The sequence below is a fragment of the Micropterus salmoides genome, unplaced genomic scaffold (genome assembly GCF_014851395.1).
Source record: "Micropterus salmoides isolate LMB-PRFRI ecotype aquatic unplaced genomic scaffold, ASM1485139v1 Ms_hic_scaffold_3, whole genome shotgun sequence".
NCBI classification, from domain to species: domain Eukaryota; kingdom Metazoa; phylum Chordata; class Actinopteri; order Centrarchiformes; family Centrarchidae; genus Micropterus; species Micropterus salmoides.
This window is the reverse complement of record NW_024042261.1, coordinates 26,971,697-26,994,449: the sequence shown is the minus strand read 5'-3', so window position 1 is coordinate 26,994,449 and position 22,753 is coordinate 26,971,697. Positions and strand designations below refer to the sequence as shown.

At 40.7% G+C, this 22,753-nt stretch overlaps 1 protein-coding gene across 1 annotated transcript; it reads right to left on the bottom strand.

Moving 5' to 3' along the window:
* Positions 1-3,973: 3,973 nt before the first annotated feature.
* LOC119882456 (extracellular calcium-sensing receptor-like) lies at positions 3,974-17,701 on the bottom strand. Its single transcript, XM_038692501.1, has 15 exons — positions 17,168-17,701; positions 16,655-16,949; positions 16,431-16,517; positions 15,890-16,159; positions 15,312-15,515; positions 14,944-15,219; positions 14,397-14,624; positions 14,185-14,308; positions 13,904-14,097; positions 7,245-7,331; positions 6,103-6,306; positions 5,735-6,010; positions 5,174-5,401; positions 4,963-5,086; positions 3,974-4,884 (listed from the first exon to the last, which is right to left on the bottom strand). The coding sequence occupies exons 1-15, from the start codon at positions 17,449-17,451 to the stop codon at positions 3,974-3,976; spliced, it is 3,792 nt and encodes a 1,263-aa protein (XP_038548429.1). The 5' UTR covers positions 17,452-17,701.
* Between the last annotated feature and the right edge of the window lie 5,052 nt (positions 17,702-22,753).

Here is a 22,753-nt window from a genome sequence, read left to right as displayed (position 1 = left end):
AAATAAGTTTTCTTCTGAATTGCTCTGCAGTATAAAACCTGAGCAGATACCTACAGTATCAGAAGAGTCACTTTGTACTGAGTATTATCCCAACTGCACAAATTAGCCATGAGCATGTGATATTCATTATCAATTGTTAACAGAGTTTAATAAAATGTCCACTAGATGGCAGCAGCATACTAAGACAACAGTTCATCTTCCCTTGTATTTTTCATTGCACCGCCTGTCTTAGATTGTAGTGATAGGAATTGTGGCTGTTAGAAGGGAGCCAGATCTTATGGCTCCATTAATTTCGAGATCTGGCTGTTTCGGCTCCCAAGTGATTTTTCATTTAGTAGCAACTCTGCTGGTCACTGCCAAGTTACATTCTTATTTCTTGCAAAAATAAATTTGCAATATCAGTCATATTGCATTTACATTTACATTTAAAAGTGTAGTATGTCAAGAAAAACTATCCTAGTGGTTTAACAAAAATGACACCCTATTAATAAATGTATGGTTAAGATTTTTGTCTTTCCAATTTGAAAAGATTTGCTATCATGTAAAAGTAAAAGTAGTTATGTATGTCATGGTAACATTATTTCAATTAGGAGACAGTTAAACTTCCCCTCCAGAAAAGTTTTGAAGTATGTAAAAATACTCTGCTATGATTAATATCAAGTTTAACATGGTTTTCTGACATGAAAAGTTTTTTTAACTCTGAAAAGGGGCTGGAAGCACACCTACTCTTTCTCCCTCAGTGAGGAATTTTGGATCTATGAATGTCCCACCAACCACCAGCTTCTTAAGCTGACTTTAAGTCCCCGGATCTCTTTTCAAAGAACTAAAATGTTCCTTCAGCCCATTGTTCTGTGCGTTTCTACATTGGTCTTAAGACCTGCGAAGATTAGGCAAATTAACCAGTTGACGTTGGTTGTAGGCCCTCGCCTTACAAAGCGATGCACATGCATTTGTTACCATTATCAATGAGCAAAATTTATAAATGAACATCAAATTTGATTGGAATATAATGAAAAACTATAGGATATGCTTGACTATTAAAAACAGCTTTTGTTGTATGGGAGTACAATGAAGAGACAACAAATTCAATAACAAACTGGATAAAGTCATCAAGTTCTTAAAATAACTCCAGCAGAGAGAGGAATGGTGGAAAATAGAGGAGCAGTCATAGAAAAACACCCGACATGCTCAGAAATTTACTGGAAGGCAAGCCCCACCCCACCAAAGAAAGGTACTTTTGGAAAGTACTACCCTCCGAGCAGGGACTTTTTTTGGGGTAAAATAAAGACCATAGAACTAAATTTAGACCCGGGTCCCTTCTGTGGAAACGCAGCAAGTTCTTCCAAATGTTCCTAGTCCCGGGGTATAGTTCCTTTGGGCGAAATGCGGCTTTATTGACCAGTGAAAGAGCAGCACGCTTCAAGATGGTTAGTTAGATGAAGTATTGGAGAGATTCAGTCGTATGCTACATGTTTGAACCTTAGCCAGACACAGATGAGGAGTCTGTTGTGCACCAAAATCGGCGACTAGCAGATGTATCAGAATGGTAAATGTAGTTAGCATATTTTATTTGTTTATGTTGTTTGCTAGCTCGTCAGCTTGAAACTGGCAGTGGCTGACACAGCGTTAGTTGATTGTGATACAATAATATCTGCTACAATATTATAATGCATTTACATTCTCAAATTGTTATTATGTAGTAGATAGCAGAAGTAAGCTCCAGGATCTGGTTAACATCCAAAGACTACACACTCTACCATGTTTGCAAACTTCTTCGCTGGATCAAATTTGGTGGCATTTGCTAGACAGCGGATTGGTATTCAAATTTGTTACGTACCAAATCTAGCTTGCTTGGGAACATTTGAATTGTAGATTTTAGGGACGTGTACAGACCATAGACTGTATAAAAGGAGTGGACTAAGCCACTCATTGGTTTGTGGACTACTGTTTGAAGCCTTGAGTTTGGCTAATTAGCTGACGCCATCTTGGGTTTTTGGAACCAGAAGTGACCATATTTGGATGAGAGGGTGGGGCTGGGGAGTTATAATGCCTGACAGGTCGCTGTGGTAGTGACTTGCCAATCACAAGGTATCCATGTCCTAACACATACCCTGCTTTATTGTCCATTTCACTCTAAATGGGACTATAATGTACAAAATAATCATCATGCTGGATCGAAAAAGTCTTCAAACTAGTGATTAAGACAATAAACTCATTAGGAAAGTTTTTACTGAGGTAATAAATCAGACAATTAGACTTCTTTTTGTAACCAGTGGAGTCGACCTCTGCTGATCATTAGGAAGAATGTAGGTTTAAGGCACTTCTGCATTGGCATTATGGAGCTTTTGGTGATTCCCGCTTGGTACAAACATCTCCTCTTTCAGTGGAGAAATGTGAAAACACAGGGTGGCCAGTTAGCTCACCGCCAGGCAGTGGCCAGGGTCCAAATCCAGCCCGTGGTCCTTTGCTGCAGGTCATCAACTCTGTCTCTCTCAAACTGTGGTATCATAAATAATAAATGCCGTAAAGCTGCAAAAAATACTGTGAAAAAAACAAAATAATGTGAAAACATTTCTCTAGTGACAAACTTTGGAGGACATAAACAATAGAAAAAGACTTTTTTGAGTGAATGGGGTAATTTTTAGGTAGTGGTGCCATGATGAATATATCCTGATGGAGTCTAGACACTGGTGATTGGGGTGAAGGGATGAACAGATCTGGACAGATTTGATGCAGAGCGGGACTTAGACGAGATTGGCCCATCCTAATTAGACAAATGTCCTTGTTTCTTCTTCACAGACATTTGTGGGCAAACCTGGAGCTCCATCCCTTCTCATATAACAACAGTTACCCTATATAGCTTTTGTTGCATGTGCTACTGTGTTTCTCACAACCTAGATTTCTAATCACAGGGGTGGCTGTTTACTCCTTGGCTCCTGGGTGCTCCTTAGTCCGGTTCCCTGCATGGCAGCTCTGTCGCCACAAAATTATAAACACAACACTTTTGTTTTGCCCCCATTCATCATGAGTTGAACTCAAAGATCTAAGACTTTCTCTATGTACATAAAGGGCCTGTTTCTCTCAAATATTGTTCACAGATCTGTCAAAATCTGTGTTAGTGACATGCACATTTTCGAGTTGCTTTTTATTGTGACCAGCCTAAGGCACACCTGTGCAATAACCATGCTGTCTGATCAGCCTCTTGATATGCCACACCTGTGAGGTGGATGGATTATCATGGGAAAGGAGAAGTGCTCACTAACACAGATTTTGACAGATTTGTGAACAATGTTTAAGAGAAATAAGCCTTTTGTGTACATAGAAAAAGTCTTAGATCTTTGAGTTCAGCTCATAATGAATGGGGGCAAAACAAAAGTGTTGCTTTTATAATTTTGTTCAGTTTAATTACTCAAAGATACTGCAGTATCTACCAAAACTTTGACCATAACTCACTTTTTGGCCAGTCTTTATACTCAGGAAAAGTCATAGATTTATTTTAAAGACTGACTTTGTTATGTTTGATGTTTGGAAATTCAGGAGTTGAGAGGAGCTTTTTAAATCTGGGGCTAATATACAAAAACATCAATCCCAGACAGGTCATCATCAAGCACATGCTGTAAAATAATGTCAGACAAACCCAAATAGTCTGCATAATTTATTTAGAGAAAGTATCTTGTAGTTTAATCAGGTGTAAGGTTAACTTAAATCAGGAAAAGTCACAAAGGCAATAATAGCATTTTAAATGTAAGTGCCTTTTACTTAAAAATAGAATAATTTGTTTGATTTAAGTATTCTCACACAAAGGGTCTTAGTAGTAAGAGATTTAATATTCAAATACATATGTCTGACATCAGCCCTGTTTTCTAAAAAGCTTAATTTTGTTATTAGTATTAACCTACATTTCTGACTGTGTTTTTCTTTTGTATAGACAAAACAGATTCATTCTGTCTGATTCTGTGGTCTGAATAAATTTTTATGATTGGATGCCTCGACCCATTATAGCTTTCTTTGTATTTTTCTCTGGTCTCAGCAGGATTATGTAACATTTGGGTCCAAACAGTGATACCAAGAGACCAAAACTGGAGGCCAGGATAGCAAATACCTCCACTGCATCTGCATATTTGCCTGGTGAGCTGATGTATGCAGGGACAAAGGCCACCCACACAGCACAGAAGATCAGCATGCTGAAAGTGATGAGTTTGGCCTCATTGAAGCTATCTGGAAGATTCCTTGCTATAAATGCAGTCAGAAAACTGAGGGTAGCCAGTAAGCCGATATAACCCAATAACACTGCAAAACCAACTGTGGACCCGACTACACACTCATAAATTATCTTATCATGGTGGTATTGAGTGTTTTTATGAGGTGAAGGTGAGGAAGATACAAGCCAGGCAGTGCAGATTGCTGCCTGAATAGAAGTAAGAACAATAACTGTCCCTCTCTGCTGCATAGCACCAAACCACTTCAGACTGGCTCCACCTCCTGGCTTGGAGGCCTTGAACACAGCCAGAACCACCATAGTTTTCACCAGAATGCATGAGACACAAAGCACAAAGCTGATCCCAAATGCTGCGTGTCTCAGCTGGCATGTCCACAGCCTGGGACGTCCAATAAACAGCAGTGAGCAAAGGAAACATAGTTTAAGTGACACCAAGAGCAGGAAACTCAGTTCTGAATTGTTGGCGCGTACTATGGGTGTTCTGCGATGAGAGATAAAGATCCCTAGGACAACAGCACAGATAATTGTGCCCAGCAATGAGGCAGTTGTCAAGCAGATACCCAGGGGTTCATGGTAGGAGAGGAACTCTGTTTTCTTAGGAAAACACTGGTCACGCTGGGAGCTGGACCAGAAATCCTCAGGACAACTGATGCACTCAGTGGAGTCTGAGAAAAAGGAGAAAGTCTTGAGATAAATCTTTGTATAACATCTCCAAACTGCAATGTGTTGAAGTGAAAACCAACCAGTCATATTGCTGATCTTTCCCTCAGAACAAGGGATGCAGTCAAAACAGCACACAGGTTCCCCTTTCTTTCTGGCCATGCGGGTTCCTGGAGTACAGCTCTCGCTGCACACTGACCGGGGTGGCTATAAGGTGAAAACATTTTTTTTTTACACTGCTATAATGAGTTATACATAGGCCAAAATATATGTGTCTGAAAAATCAGAAGCAACCTTTTTTGATTCAAAGTTCCAGAAGATTTTGTCTTCATCAATTGTGAGTTCTTCACCTTTGAAGGCTGACATCTTAACTTCACCCACTTTCTGAAGTTTAGTTCTTCCATCAGGGAGCCACAGCCAGTTCATGATATCATAGATTGGTAAGGCATCACCATTCTCATCAAATGACACTTGATCACCAAATGGTGTTGTAAAGTTGACCTTTTCCAAGTAATACACAAGCTATGAATATCAGAATAAGGAGTAGAGGAAAACCCAAGAGGACAGATGAAAATTTATTCCTCTGATTACATTAACAATTTCAACAAAGCATTTCATCTGAAGTGAAGTCACATCTGTGACAATATAATGTGGTCTCTGACCTGATAATAATATACACTGCTATCAACCAGCAGAAGGGAAAATTAGTGATCAACAGTGATCTGCTCTGCCCTTTATGATTAGTAATGTCATAGCTTTGTATTTTATCCTATACCCGAAATGCTACTCTTCAAGAAATACTAAAGCATAGGATTTAGTTGTTTACACCAGTGTGAGTGTAAACTGATATTACACCTGCCATGGTTCCAGCCCTTGCAAATTTCCACAGCTGTGCCCACTGAAAGGCCCTCTCCCTGGTTCGCACTGCAGCATTTCATCAAGGGCATAAGCCAGAGCATACACAGCCTTGTACACATTATACTCTGGCCTGAGGTTTGAAATGTCCAAGAACTTTGTCTCCACTTTCTCTAGATCTTCCTGTTCAGTGCATAGTGCTCCCCCAGCTTCCACCCAACCTTCTGGAGGTGGTGTAAATCTGCACTGAAATGTGTATTCCCAAAACTGTGCCACCTGAAATGCATTAAAAAAAACAAATGATAACAGAAATAATCAGAATATATCATTGATGGAACTTTCATCAGATGGCAAGGTTAAATTCTTACCATGCTACTTCTATAGTCATTGCTGTGTTGGTCAGGACGTATTTGCAAGAGAAAATCCCTGAGACCTGCTATTTCTCCTCTACGGATGGCGATGCCTATTGTGCCAACCAGGTATGGCATGAGGTGGGGGGTCTGGAACACAGTACCTGCTATCCCAGCTTCACTGGCCATCCACTGCAGGCCTGTGACATTCTGTCTCACCACCTGTGCATTATACCAAATATATAGTCATACAATCATGCCACTAAAGTAGTGTCTTAGTAGTCTTCTGAATTATTCACAGTTTAGACAGTTCATGTCTTGTCCTACTCATTCATACACAGGTGCACTCCTGTGTTTACAAAGTGATTATATTATGATTATATTTTTCATAACTGGAGTGCACTGTTGCCTTGCGCCTGATGTCAGCTGGGATTGGCTCCAGCCCCACCCGCGACCCTGTACGTGGGATAAGCCTTTGACGATAGATGGATGGATGGAGTGCACTGTAATTTGTTTGTGGAAGGTGATGCTAATAGTCTGTATCCTATATTGTATTTGTTGGATAGTTGTAATTTTAATTAAGTTGTATTTGAAGACCAACCTCTTCCATGAGGCCAATAATGTAACTCTCATGTGCAAACACAATGACCACACGAGCTGTAGATTTCTTCATCACATCCACAATCCTCCTTAATTCAGCTGGGTCATTGGCCCAGGGCAAAACCTCTAAGTAGGCCAGACAACCTCCACCAGACTGAACAAAGTCAGACTGGAAGGATCGGGCAGCATAGAGTCCATAATCACCATCACTGACCAGCAGACCTGCCCAAGTCCAGCCAAAGTAGTTTAGAATCTGAATCATAGCACGCACCTAAGTGAATACAGAGGGTAGGGATTAGTGGACAGGCTGTCACAATAATCTGTCAGTTGAAAACCTGCTAAGCATGTTTCACATTGGACCATGTTTAATTATTGCCATTCAGCTTTGTTATATGAGACCGAACAACCCCATCAACAACACAAAGAACATGACTGATATTACACAAAAGGAATATATTTTTTCATAGCAATACAGGGACATTCTTTCTGAGGAAAGTTTAATTGCACATACTTTTTTAAATTTTTAAATTTTTAAAAATTTTTATTTGGTCCATAGTTACCTGGAAAGCGTCACTTGGGATGGTTCTAAAGAAGGATGGAAACTTTTGCCGGTCACTCAGGCAGGAACATGTGGCAAAATAACTCACCTGTGAAAGTCACAGACTGTATATACTAAAAACATTGGCTCTTTCAATTATTTAAGGTTGATATATCCATGTTTGCAATTGCCATTAAATGTGAAATTAAATCAAATTGATCCAAAAGAAATATTAGAAAGTAAAGCAAAAAAACTTACCATAGGTATTCTGTACATTCCTAAAATGGTGGAGATGGCAATAGAACTTGTAGAGGTAGAATCACCCACAATCCCTAGGACTGGGGGGGCTCCTACACAGGTCTCGTCTAATATAAACTGCTCCTCTTGACCACTGACTAAAGACAAGGCTGCACGGAATCCAATTCCTAGTTGGATGCAGTTATCATAAAGACTGTATCCCAGAGTTACATTAGGTAGCAGGTTGGAGTTTCTGTTGATCTCATCAATAGCAAAGGCCATGGTTTGAGCCTGCCTGAATCCTAGGACATCAAAACTAATAAAAAAAATACATGATACAGTAACTGTGCCAATATGTATATGTTGCACAGCTTCAGATTTTGCAAACAACAAAGCCACTTGCAACAGCAACAGTGATTATAGTCATTAAATATAACAGCAAAAAAGTAAAATGTTTAAAATGACATGTAATATCTGATTATCAAAACACATCTACAAATGGGAGTGATTTTCCACAGGTTCTGCTTTTTGCTGTTCCCCGGACAGACTCACCCGTGGCAGGTAGGCTGTTGTGGCTCTGAGGTGAAAGACAGGTCAGGAAAGATAGAAAAGAAGTTGATCCCAAACAGCCCACCTAGAACAACATCTCCAGCCTTGTGCATCCCATTTAGATGAAACTTTCCCTGTATCCGGCAGGAAGAGGAAGAAAGGAGGGAGGACACAGCAGAAGAAAAGTAGGAACACATCAACATGAAATACATCAGTGAGAGCAACTTGATATCTAAATATGCCCACATGACATTCCTCATGTTTCCCCCCTTTCTGAGCCCAGTCAAGTGATTACTATGTCTACTCCTTTTATTGACTAGCAAGTCAATAATGTTGTTTAATCTTGACACCACCCATCAGGGCACAAGCACAATAAGGGGCAGGGCCTAAAATATATTTAATTTGAGAATTATTTTTTATTGATGCAGAATTTATTTGAGCACTTTTAATAATATTTCACCAAGGCCATGTTAGCAACCTCTCCGGCCCAAAGTTCAGTGGATGATCATAATGATAGTGGTCTACTGAAATGTGTATAACAGTCATATTATGTGTTTATTAGTTTTTTGAATGTCATCTTAAAGGGGCTTTAATTTGTATGTTAAGTTGTAGATTAATTAGATAAATGTATCACTTTCCTGTAAAATCCAAGGAAGGTTAATATCAAGGGCAACTGGACTTGGTTTGTAGGAGCAGACATGAGGGAAGTCCAGTTGCCCTTGATTTTAACCTTCCTTGGATAACTATGACCTGGATGACTGGGAACCTTCATGAACATTTCTTATAAAACATCTACTTGCCCTGTGGAAAAAAAACAATATTTTTTCTGAATTGCTCGGCAGTTTCAATTTGACCAGATACCTATAGTAAATGTATCAGAAAAGCCACTTTGTACTGATAATCATAAAAGCACAAATCAGCCATGAGTACAGGTATGTGATATTCACTATCAAACATTAACAGATTTTAATAAACTGTCCACTAGATGGCAGCAGCATACTAAGACAATGTTGGGTCTTTCCTTTATTGTAGTGATAGGAATTGTGGCCCGTAGAAGGGAGCCAGATCTTATGGCTCTATTCCTTTCTGAGATGCGGCTCATTGGCTCCCAAGTGGCACTTCATTTAGTACCACCTCTGCAAGAAAAAATAAATAAATCTGATATACACTGCTCAAAAAAATAAAGGGAACACTTAAACAACACAATGTAACTCCAAGTCAATCACACTCCTGTGAAATCAAACTGTCCACTTAGGAAGCAACACTGATTGACAATCAATTTCACATGCTGTTGTGCAAATGGAATAGAAAACAGGTGGAAATTATAGGCAATTAGCAAGACACCCCCAATAAAGGAGTGGTTCTGCAGGTGGTGACCACAGACCACTTCTCAGTTCCTATGCTTCCTGGCTGATGTTTTGGTCACTTTTGAATGCTGGCAGTGCTTTCACTCTAGTGGTAGCATGAGACGGAGTCTACAACCCACACAAGTGGCTCAGGTAGTGCAGCTCGTCCAGGATGGCACATCAATGCGAGCTGTGGCAAGAAGGTTTGCTGTGTCTGTCAGCGTAGTGTAGAACATGGAGGCGCTACCAGGAGACAGACCAGTACATCAGGAGATGCGGAGGAGGCCGTAGGAGGGCAACAACCCAGCAGCAGGACCGCTACCTCCACCTATGTGCAAGGAGGAGCAGGAGGAGCACTGCCAGAGCCCTGCAAAATGACCTCCAGCAGGCCACAAATGTGCATGTGTCTGCTCAAATGGTCAGAAACAGACTCCATGAGGGTGGTATGAGGGCCCGACGTCCACAGGTGGGGGTTGTGCTTACAGCCCAACACTGTGCAGGACGTTTGGCATTTGCCAGAGAACACCAAGATTGGCAAATTCGCCACTGGCGCCCTGTGCTCTTCACAGATGAAAGCAGGTTCACACTGAGCACATGTGAACGTTCTGCTGCCTGCAACATCCTCCAGCATGACCGGTTTGTCGGTGGGTCAGTAATGGTGTGGGGTGGCATTTCTTTAGGGGGCCGCACAGCCCTCCATGTGCTCGCCAGAGGTAGCCTGACTGCCATTAGGTACCGAGATGAGATCCTCAGACCCCTTGTGAGACCATATGCTGGTGCGGTTGGCCCTGGGTTCCTCCTAATGCAAGACAATGCTAGACCTCATGTGGCTGGAGTGTGTCAGCAGTTCCTGCAAGAGGAAGGCATTGATGCTATGGACTGGCCCGCCCGTTCCCCAGACCTGAATCCAATTGAGCACATCTGGGACATCATGTCTCGCTCCATCCACCAACGCCACGGTGCACAACAGACTGTCCAGGAGTTGGCGGATGCTTTAGTCCAAGTCTGGGAGGAGATCCCTCAGGAGACCATCCGCCACCTCATGAGGAGCATGCCCAGGCGTTGTAGGGAGGTCATACAGGCACGTGGAGGCCACACACACTACTGAGCTTCATTTTGACTTGTTTTAAGGACATTACATCAAAGTTGGATTGGCCTGTAGTGTGGTTTTCCACTTTGATTTTGAGTGTGACTCCAAATCCAGACCTCCATGGGTTGATAAATTTGATTTCCATTGATAATTTTTGTGTGATTTTGTTGTCAGCACATTCAGCTATGTAAAGAAAGGAGTATTTAATGAGATTATTTCATTCATTCAGATCTAGGATGTGTTATTTTAGTGTTCCCTTTATTTTTTTGAACAGTTTACATTTAAATAGTTTGAAGTATGTAAAAGTACTCTGCTATGATTAATAGTTTAACATGGTTTTCTAACAACAAAAAATATCTGAAAAGGGGCAAGAAGTACACCTACTCTTTCTGCCTCAGTGAGAAATTCTGGATCTATGAATGTCCCACCCACCAGCAGCTTCATATTGACCAGTGAAAGAACAGTGCACATCAAGATGGTTAGTTAGAAAATATTGGATAGTCAACCTCTGCTGATCATTAGAAAGAATACAGGTTTAAGGCACTTCTGCATTGGCTTCACTTTTCAGAGGTTACAAATATCACCTTCTTCAGTTGAGGAATATGAAAACACCTCTCTTTTGACTTTGCACAGATATAAGCAGGGGCAGACTGGGACAAAAATTCAGCCCTGGCATTGTAGCCACGCCAGCCCACCTTACCACGCATCCCCATGAACACACTTTCACTATTTAGGCTACATTTGTTTACAGATGGTGAAATAATATAAGCAGTAGGCCTACTGTACAGCAAGTGCGTCACTTTGTGTTGAAAAGAGCTGGTGACATAAGGTCTGAGAATAGGGGGTGTGATGAAAGACTTTGGTCATGAGAACAAGACGACTGGGGTCCTCCCCCAGAAGATTTTGAGCATTAAACACTTAATTTATTTAATTTATGAATGGCAGCACACAATTCAATTACAGAGGTGTGCAGACTCTGACATTGATAGCAATTATAAGTCACTTTGGATAAAAGCATCAGCTACAAGTTCTTTACTGGGAAAAGCGTACTTTTTGAGTGGAGAGTATCTTAACGGATAATTTTTAACGGGTGGTGATGCCATGAGGTGACTGGAATTTCTCCTGATGGAGTCTGGTGTTGGGAGGTAAAGGGACGAGGAGAATGGATAAAGATCTGGATGCATTTGATGCAGAGCTGAACTTAAATGAGCTCAGCCCATCTCAATTAGCCTAATTTCCTTGTATTCCTCTACTGACGTTTGTGGGCAAACCTTCTCATATAACAACAGATACCTATATAACTTTTGTTGCATGTGCTATTGTGTTTCTCACAACCTAGGTTTGAAATCACAGGAGTGGAAGTTCACTTCTTGACTCTTGGGTTCTCCCTAGTCCGGTGCCCTGCATGGCAGCTCTCCCCACTGGTGTGTGTGAATGAGAGGCCAATAATAATAATAATAATAATAGTAATAAGAAGAAGAATCTTTATTTGTAGAGCACTTTTCAAAAACAAGTTACAAAGTGCTTTAACAACTGTAAAAACAATAAAACACATAAAAACAAATACATGATAAAAGCAAGAAAACACTTAAGATTCTAAAATACATGTTTAAAAGAAATATAAAAATATATAGAATACAATAAAATAAATAGAATAAAATAAAGTCAAATAAAATCGGTAAAGGCTCTCCTATAAAATTATGTTTTAAGAAGGGACTTAAAAGAGTTCACTGACTCAGCTGACCTGATTTCCACGGGCAGGCTGTTCCAGAGCCTCAGGACCCTGACTGCAAACGATTTGTCTCATTTAGTTTTCAGTTGAGACTCTGGAACAGACAACAGACCTCTGCCCGAGGATCTCAAGTTACATGCTGGTGTGTATGGGACTAAAAGGTCAGAAATATAACAAGACGAGAGGCCATGAAGAGCTTTAAAAGTGATCAATAAAATTTTAAAGTTAATTCTAAAACATACTGAGAGCCAGTGTAATGAAGCTAAAACAGGGGTGATGTGGTTATATTTCTTTGTTCTAGTTAAAGGCCAGGCAGCTGAGCTGGACAGTCTGGAGTCGATCAATAGATTTTTGGGTTAAGCAAGAAAAAAGGCTGTTGCAGTAATTCAGGCGTGATGAAATAAAGGAGTGTAAAATGGTCTCAGTGTCCTTAAAAGTTAACATAGATCGTATTTTTTGATCTATTGAATTGTAAAGTGTGTTGTCCATTAAGGTAGAAAACGGCTATGTAAGGATCAATTCAACATTTACCATGATCAATAATTATTACTCAAACATATTGTAATATATGCCAATACTTTGAGCACAACTTACTTTCTGGCTTACTGACTTTGTGACATTTGATGTTTGGAAATTGGAGTTTGGAATACACAAAAACTGGTGACAGTCCACATCAGCCCCAGACAGCTCAACATTAAGCACAAACTGTACAATAATGTCAGATGAACCCAAAAAGTCTGCATAATTTATTTAAAGAAAGTACCTTGTAGTTTAATCAGGTGTAAGATTAACTTATAACAGGAAAAGTCAAAAATACAAAAGTTTTTTTTCCTAAAAAATAAACTTGTTTAATTTAAGTATTCTCAAACAAATGGTCCTAGTGGTAAGACAATTAATATTCATATAGTATTTGCCATCAGCCCTGCTTTCTTTTAACACATCTCTTACTGTGTTTTTGTATTGTATAGACAAAACAGATTCATTCTGTCTGAAAAAATTACGGGCAGTTTTTATGACTCGATGCCTCGACCAATGATTGCTTTCTTTGTGTTCCTCTCTGGTCTCATCAGGATTATGTAACATTTGGGTCCAAACAGTGATACCAAGAGACCAAAACTGGAGGCCAGGATGGCAAATACCTCCACTGCATCTGCATATTTGCCTGGTGAGCTGATGTATGCAGGAACAAAGGCCACCCACACAGCACAGAAGATCAGCATGCTGAAAGTGATGAGTTTGGCCTCATTGAAACTATCTGGAAGATTCCTTGCTATAAATGCAATCAGAAAACTGAGGGTAGCCAGTAAGCCAATATAACCCAATAACACTGCAAAACCAACTGTGGACCCGACAACGCACTCATAAATGATCTTATCATGGTGGTATTGAGTGTTTTTATGAGGTGAAGGTGAGGAAGAGACAAGCCAGGCAGTGCAGATTGCTGCCTGAATAGAAGTAAGAACAATAACTGTCCCTCTCTGCTGCACAGCACCAAACCACTTCAGACTGGCTCCACCTCCTGGCTTGGAGGCCTTGAACACAGCCAGAACCACCATGGTTTTCACCAGAATGCAGGAGACAGAAAGCACAAAGCTGATCCCAAATGCTGCATGTCTCAGCTGGCATGTCCACAGCCTGGGACGTCCAATAAACAGCAGTGAGCAAAGGAAACATAGTTTAAGTGACACCAAGAGCATGAAACTCAGTTCTGAATTGTTGGCACGTACTATAGGTGTTCTGCGATGAGAGATAAAGATCCCTAGGATTACAACACAGATAAATGTGCCCAGCAATGAGGCAGTTGTCAAGCAGATACCCAGAGGTTCATGGTAGGAGAGGAACTCTGTTTTCTTAGGAACACACTGGTCACGTTGGGGGCTGGACCAGAAGCCCTCTGGACAACTGATGCACTCAGTGGAGTCTAAGAAAAAAGAGAATGTGAGAATGTCTTGAGATACATCTTTATATTATATCTCACAAAATGCAATGTTTAAAAGTGAATACCAACCAGTCTTATTGCTGATCTTTCCCTCAGAACAAGGGATGCAGTCAAAACAGCACACAGGTTCCCCTTTCTTTCTGGCCATGCGAGTACCTGGAGGACAGCTCTCGCTGCACACTGACCGCGGTGGCTACAGGGAGAAAAATAAATAGCTGTATACTACTGTACACTGCTGTAATGAGCTATACATGGGCAAAAAAATACATGTCAGAAGCAACCTTTTTTGATTCAAAGTTCCAGAAGATTTTGTCTTCATCAATTGTGAGTTCTTCACCTTTGAAGGCTGACCTCTTAACTTCACCCACTTTCTGAAGTTTAGTTCTTCCATCAGGGAGCCACAGCCAGTTCATGATATCATAGATTGGTAAGGCATCACCATTCTCATCAAACGACACTTGATCACCAAATGGTGTGGTGAAGTTGACCTTTTCCAAGTAATACACAAGCTACAAATATAAGAATAAGGAAAACCCAAGAGGACAGATAAAAATTGATTCTTCTAAATACATTAACAATTTCAACAAAGCATTTCATCTAAAATGAATTCACATCTGTGTCAAGATAATGTGGTCTATGACTTGACGATAATAACTTACACTGCCAACCAGCAGGAGGGAAAATCCTAACAGTTTTGTGCTCTTCCCTTTAAGATTAGTAATCTCATAGCGTTGCATTTAATCCTATACCCTAAATGCTATTCTTCAAGAAATACTAAAGCAGAGGATTGGGTGTTTACACCAGTGTGAGTGTAAAATGATATCAAACCTGCCATGGTTCCGGCCTTTGTAAATTACCACAGCTGTGCCCAATGAAAGGCCCTCTCCCTGGTTTGCACTGCAGCATTTCATCAAGGGCATATGCCAGAGCATACACAGCCTTGTACACATTGTACTCTGGCCTGAGGTTTGAAATGTCCAAGAACTTTGTCTCCACATTCTCTAGATCTTCCTGTCCAGTGCATAGTGCTCCTCCAGCTTCCACCCAACCTTCTGGAGGTGGTGTAAATCTGCACTGAAATGTGTATTCCCAAAACTGTTTCACCTGAAATGCATTAAAAAAACAGAAATCAGAAATAAAATAAGAACTAATCAGAATATAAAATATTTTATCAGATTGCAAGGTTAAACTCTCACTATGCCATTTCCATAGTCATTGTTGTGTTGGTCAGGACGTATTCGTAGGAGAAAATCCTGGAGCCCTGCTATTTCTCCTCTATGGATTGCGATACCCAGTGTGCCACCCAGGTAAGGCATGAGGTCGGGGGTCTGGAACACAGTACCTGCTATCACAGCTTCACTGGTGATCCACTGCAGGCCTGTCACATTCTGCCACACCACCTGTGCATTATACCAAATATATATAGTCATACAGCCATGCCACTAAAGTAGTGTCTTTAATATTCTTCAGAATTATACACAGTTTACACAGTTCATGTCTTGTCTTACTCATTCATAAATAGGTGTAGTTCTGTATTTACACAGTTTACCAAGTGATTATATAATGATTATATTTTTCATAACTGGAGTTTGTTGTGATTTGAGTAGATGATATTAATCAAAATTAGTGTTTACAGCACCTTTAACAAATAAGTTTAATTATTTTTGTTTTACAGATAAATATGCTATTGAAAATATTTCAACTAGACAAAAAAACATTGTTTGTATATGTTGGATAGTTGTATAATTAAATGAAATTGTATTTCAAGACCAACCTCTTCGATGAGGTTAATCATGTGACTCTCATGTGCAAATACAATGACCACTCGAGCTGTAGATTTCTTCATCACATCCACAATCCTCCTTAATTCAGCTGGGTCATTGCCCCAGGGCAAAACCTCTAAGTAGGCCAGACAACCTCCACCAGACTGAACAAAGTCAGATTGGAAGGATCGGGCAGCATAGAGTCCATAATCATCATCAATGACCAGCAGACCTGCCCAGGTCCAGCCAAAGTGGTTTAGAATTTGAATCATAGCACGCACCTAAGTGAATACAGAGGGTAGGGATTAGTGGACAGGCTGTCACAATAATCTGTCAGTTGAAAACCTGCTAAACATGTTTCACATTGGACCATGTTTAATTATTGCCATTCAGCTTTGTTATCTGAGACCGAACAACACCATCAACAACACAAAGAACAAGACTGGTGTTACAGAAAAGGATTTTTTTTTTTTCTAGTGAAGTACAGATATGTTCTTTCTGGGGAATGTTTAATTGCACATGCTTTCTTTGATTCATTTTCTTCTTGGTTACCTGGAAAGCGTCACTTGGGATGGTTCTAAAGAAGGATGGAAACTTTTGCCGGTCACTCAGGCAGGAACATGTGGCAAAATAACTCACCTGTGAAAGTCACAGACTGTATATACTAAAAACATTGGCTCTTTCAGTTTTTTAAAGTTAATAACTCCATGTCTGCAATTGTGACATTAAATCAAAATGATCCAACATCATTATTGGAAAGTAAGTGAAAAACTTACCATTGGTACTCTGTACAAACCTAAGACACTGGAGATGGCAATAGAACTTGTAGAGGTAGAATCACCCACAATCCCTAGGACTGGGGGGGTTCCTACACAGGTCTTGTCTAATATAAACTGCTTCTCTTGACCACTGACTAAGGACAAGGCTGCAGGGAATCCAATTCTTAGTTTGATGCAGTTATCATAAAGACTGTATCCCAGAGTCAGATTAGGTAAAAGCTCGGAGTTTCTGTTGATCTCATCAATAGCAAAGGCCATGGTCTGAGCCTGCCTGAATCCTAGAAAATCAAAACTAATAAAAACATACAGCATGATACAGTAACTGTGCCAATATATACATGTTGCACAGCTGTATGTTTAGCAAACAATCAAGCTAGTTTACAACAACAACAATTATTTTCAATATTAAATATAACAGCAAAAAAGTAAAATTATATTATCAAAACACATCTACGAATGGGAGTGACTGTCTGGATTTTCTGCTTTTTGCTGTTTCCCTGACAGACTCACCCGTGGCAGGTAGGCTGTTGTGGCTCTGAGGTGAAAGACAGGTCAGGAAAGACAGAAAATAAGTGGATCTCAAACAGCCCACCTAGAACAACATCTCCAGCCTTGTGCATCCCATTTAGATGAAACTGGCCCTGTATCCGGCAGGAAGAGGAAGAAAGGAGGGAGGACACAGCAGAAGAAAAGTAGGAACACAACAACATGAAATACATCAGTGAGAACAAGTTGAAATCTAAAAATGCCCACATGACTTTCCCCATGTTTCCCCCCTTAGTGAGCCCAGTCATTAAGTGATATTACTATGTCTACTCCTTTTATTGACTTGCTGTGTTGTTTAATCTTGACACCACCCATCAGGGCACAAGCACAATAAGGGGCAGGGCCTAAAATGCATTTCATTTTATTTTGTATTGAGGCAGATTTATTTGTGCACTTTAAATAATATTTCACCTGCTTGACAACCTCTCTAACCCAAAGTTCAGTGGATGATCATAATGATAGTGGTCTACTGAAATTTGTATAGCAGTCATATTATGTGTTTATTAGTTTTTTAAATGTCATCTTAAAGGGGCCATATGTAAATTTTCAATGAAATCACTTCTAAATAAATCAAATTTTTTCTCTGTTGCTTGGAACAGCTACAATTCTGCTTTTAATGTGAAGGTATCGGGTTGGGATATGGCAACATGCGCACTCCCCAGCCTCTCTCCGACTCCAGCGACAACACCACAGCAAGGACATGTAGTCCACTAACAGCATAAAACAGCTGTCTCCCAGCACAACACAGACTCCAACACAAGCTCCATAAAGGATAAAAAACACCAATAAAGTTTTATGTGCTGTCGCCTATCAAGCTAAACTAAATCAGATAATGTCGGGTGAAAACAGTCAACATCAGAAAGGCTGACTGTTAGCTCACCGGCTAACTCCGAGGAGTTGCTTGTGTGACACACAGGAATGTGTGGTCACATTATGTGATTTTATTTTGAAAAGTCTGTAATTTCCAGGTGTTTATTGTTGTAGCAGAGCCTAATTTAGTTAATTTGATGTGCATTCATGTTAGGAGCGAAATACCGATTTTTGCCACAAGGGGGCATCACCTCCCTTGCGAGACAGCTTGGTGTGGCTTGCAGCCGACCCTCGTCTTCAGTACGACAGAAGCGAGGAAGAGAAGCACACTACCTGTTGCCTGTCTCATAATTTTCCTGTTATCTACAGGTTAGTAAGTGCCAAAAAATCCATGGGGTTTAAGAATGTTTAAGTGTAATGTATATTTTATTGCCTTGTTGTGCTCCGTTTATCTGAGCCTCTCCTTTGTTGTTTTGAAGTGTCGTGAATGGAACGTAGTCGGGGATGCTAACACTACTTGGCATGTTAAGCTAGCTTGGCTCACCTTGTGTATAACGTGTGTATTGAACTTGATTTTCTCGAGTGCTAATGTAAATGCTCCGTGATTGTATTCAGTTGATTAGGCTCTTGCAAAAAGCAACGGAAATAATGTTTGGTGTTTATAATGCATATTTACTGTTTCATTAAATCTAGTAGTAAAATGCTAACTTGCTTCTCATGTCGTTCACCTGTGGGTTTAGGCCAGGGGTATTCAATTAGATTTCAAAGAGGTCTAGTTAGAGAAAATTTCCTGAAGCAAAGGTCCGGAACATCAAAACGACGAACGTTATCATTCAGTACTATAACCTATAGTTGTATCAACACATGTTTTTAGTCAACAATGGACTGTCAAATCAAATAATATTTGATTCACCAAACTGGAAGGATAATAAATAATAACTATTCAAATAATAAATTCTAATAAATGGGCTGTAGGTCGGCGGTCCGTAGAGGACGGCGGCTAGGTCCGGATCCAGACCGCGGTCCGTCTATTAGTGACCTATGCTCTAGAGCATAGCAAGGAGAGCAGTGTGGGCCGTAGGTCGGATCATTAGCTTAGCATCGGTGAATGTGCAGTTTTGTGGAGACTGAAGAGTGTTACACACCGAGCCGAAGATAGAGGGGGTTCGGTGGGGAGGAGAATGCTCTTTAGGAATGTACTGTATTTAATGAGTTGAACATTCACAGCATTTTCAGTGTGTACACAGCAGCACATGAAACACAAATAAATGCATGCTGGACTCATAACGGAGGGAGGAAGTCTGGTGGTGTGCATCAGCCCTCTGTCACCCTTCTTTTTATTTTATTTTATTATTATTATTATTATCATTTTTAATGAAATAATAAAGCTTAGACTTTTACCAAGGGCTGCAATCGAAAAAGGCCGTGGTGTCCTTGAACATACCATGGGCCGTTTTTGAAAGGTTGAACCATCAGGCTAGCAAAGTGGACGCCCGGGCCTCACCCATCCTCTCACTCGGTTCTGACCGGGGCGAACCGTAGCCGAGCGTCGGTGAGCTAGCAACTCATACAGTAGACTGCTGCATTAACCTGTTTCCACAGTAAGAACAGCTCGTTTCTCGGCTGTCACGTCGTGGAAGCGGACCATTATGGCTGCGCTGACTCGGCGGTCAGGCTAGCTAAGTGGACCCCCAGGCCTCATCCACTGTCTCACTCGGTTCTGACCGGGAGAGCGGCGTGGGCCGCGGGGCGAACCGTTAGCTTAGCGTCGGTGAGCGCAGCGGCGCGTTCAACACGGCTAGCTCAATGACATGGGGTTGGTGGTGGGGAATTTGCACTTCTAAGAATGTAATGTGTTTCTAATAAACAGTTTAACATTCACAGGCATCACCACAGTGTACACACAAGCAGCACATGTCAGAACAGTGGCTTCATGAACACAAGGCCGCAGGGCGAACCCTTAGCATCAGCCCAGGAGTTAACGTTAGCTCTTTGATGAGAGAAGATAACTTAGCTCTTTGAGGAATGTAATTAACATGTTTTACTCAAAAAACGGTTTCCACATTCTCAAAAGCCTTACCATAGTTTTACACAAGCAGCACATGTAAAACAATGGTGTCTTGAAAACCAGACGGGGGATTGTGGCAGCGTTAGCAGGTCTCTCTCCCTCCATAACGGTCACTTGGCCAGTCGCTCCCTTCCCCCGCCACGGGTCAGCTGACAGGGGGGCCTGGACTCGTCCGGGCAGGACATGGGTCACCTTGCCCGGGTGCAAAGATAATTTTCTAGAAGTGGTGACTCCATCCGTGGAGGTGGTGAATTCAGTGAGCAGTTTGCTGTTTGCTGAAGAAAATGCTGAGGCAATAGGGGCACTGCTATTTATACGTCACGCATGTATCGGTAGCGACGTCCTATTGGTCGGCTATGTGCACGATCAAATTTCAGTGGGCAAGTGCGTGCGTGTGATTGGAGAAGGTAGTACCCATAGAGTCCAGTAGAGGGCGGAGCCTGTGTGAGATAGAACTACATATTGCCCCTTTAATGGGACTTGATTTGTATGTGAAGTTATAGATGAAGTAGGTATACTTTTCACTTTCCTGTAAAATCCTAGGAAGGTTAAAATCAAGGGCATTTGGTTGAAGGAGCAAACACGAGGAAAGTCCAGTTAGGGCAAACACGAGGAAAGTCCACTTGCCCTGGATTTTAACCTTCCTTGGATAACTATGACCTGGATGACTGGGAACCTTCACAAATGTTTCCTGTAAAACATTTACTTGCCTTGTGGGAATTGTTTTTGTTTGTTTTTTCAGAATCGCTCTGCAGTTTCAACCTGATCAGATACCTACAGTATATGTATGAGAAGAGCAACTTTGTACTGATAAACCTAAATGCAAAAGTCAGCCATGAGTATGTGGTATTCACTATCAAACATCAACACAACAGTGTTTAATAAAATGTCCACTAGATAGCAGCAGCATACTAAGACAACGGTTCATCTTCCCATGTATTTTTCAGTTGCACTGTATTTCCTTGATGGTAGTGATAGGAATTGTGGCCCATAGAAGGGAGCCAGATCTTATGCCTCCATTCCCTTTTTGAGATGCGGCTCTTTGGCTCCAAAGTGGCACTTCATTTAGTATCACCTCTGCTGGTCACTGCCTAAGTTACATTCTTATTTCCTTCAAGAAATAAATCTGATATACATTTAAATAGTTTGTCAAATTGATGGTTGTTTTTTAACAAAAAGGACACCCTATTAATGATGGTATGGTTAACCCCTTGACGCCGATTATCGCGAATTCGCGTCATACCTCTTCCTTGCAGACTGCAAGCCAAGATAGCACATGGATTCCCCCAATGCCTGTTGATGCATATTCGATACGTACCTAGGAACCTTTTGCAAGCCCTGGTTTCTCGTTTATGCCTGTTGTCGCAAATTTGCATCATACCTACACATACCTGAATTTATATCTTTTCGATGTTCTATACACAAATTAACAATCTTCACTTAATTTAACATCAGCTTGAAACCAAATAAAAACACAAATAATTTTTTTATTTTTTGATTGTAAATAAATTCAGGCGTTAAGGGGTTAAAATCTTTTTCTGTCCAATTTGAAAAGATTAGAACCACGTAAAAGAAGTTAAGTATGTCATGTAAACTGCACTTCAATTAGAAGACACTTTTTTTTCTAGTTTTTGAAGTTTAACTTGGTTTTCTGACACCAAAAAAGGGCTAGAAGCACGCATACTCTTTCTCCCAGAAATGATGGATCTGTGAATGTCCCACCCACCACCAGCTTTTTATTGACCATCACGATGGTTAGTTAGAGAAAATATTGGACAGATTCAATCATAAGATACATGTTTGGGCCTTAGCCAGACACAGACTCAGACGAGGAGTCTGTTGTGCACCAAAATCGGCGACTAGTATTCGTCTCAGAATGGTAAGTGTAGTTAGCATATTTTATATGTTTATGCTTTCAAATTGGTTACATACCAAATCTATATTGCTTGGGTACATTTGAATGGTAGATTTTAGGGACGTGTACAGACCATAGACTGTAAAAGAAGTGGACTAAGCCTTGAGTTTGACCTATTGGCTCACACCATCTAGGGTATTTTTGGAACCAGAAGTGACCATATTTGGATGACAGGGTGGAGCTGAGGAGGAATCCGCATGACAGTTCACTGTGGTAGTGACTTGTCAATCAAAAGGTATCCTCGCCCTAAAGAATACCCTGCTTTATTGTCTATATCACTTTAAATGGGACCATAATTTACAAAATGAACTTCATGCTGTATCGAAGAAGTCTTGAAACTAGCGATTGAAACCGTTAACTCATTAGGAAAGGTTTACTGAGGTAATAAATCAAATGAGGAGTAGGGTCATTGTCTCGTAGCTTTCTGTACAATCAGGCTTCTTTTTGCAACAAGTAAAGTCAAGCTCTGCTGATCATTAGAAAGAATACGTCCGAGGTTCCCTCTTGGTACAAATATCTCCTTCTTCAGTAGAGGAATGTGAAAACACCTCTTAATACACACACTTTGCACGGATACAAGTCAATAAAGTCAAGGTCTCACATTTTATGGAACATAAAGAGAAGAAAAGCACACTTTTTGAGTAGAGGGGATCTTTATGGGACACTTTTTAAGGGGTATGGATGCCATGAGTAGACAGGAATAGCCCCTGATGGCGTCTAGACACTGTGTAGGTGGTGAAGGGATGAAGAGAATGGT

Bases quoted from the DNA above. Each gene is read 5' to 3' on its own strand.
- LOC119882456 (XM_038692501.1), bottom strand. From the start codon at position 17,451: ATGACTGGGCTCACTAAGGGGGGAAACATGGGGAAAGTCATGTGGGCA. The intron at 16,518-16,654 runs GTAAGTTTTTCA...TGACTTTCACAG, and splicing joins GTTTGTACAGAGTACCAATG to GTGAGTTATTTTGCCACATG. The intron at 14,625-14,943 runs GTTTGATATCAT...TTATATTTGTAG, and splicing joins AAAGGCCGGAACCATGGCAG to CTTGTGTATTACTTGGAAAA.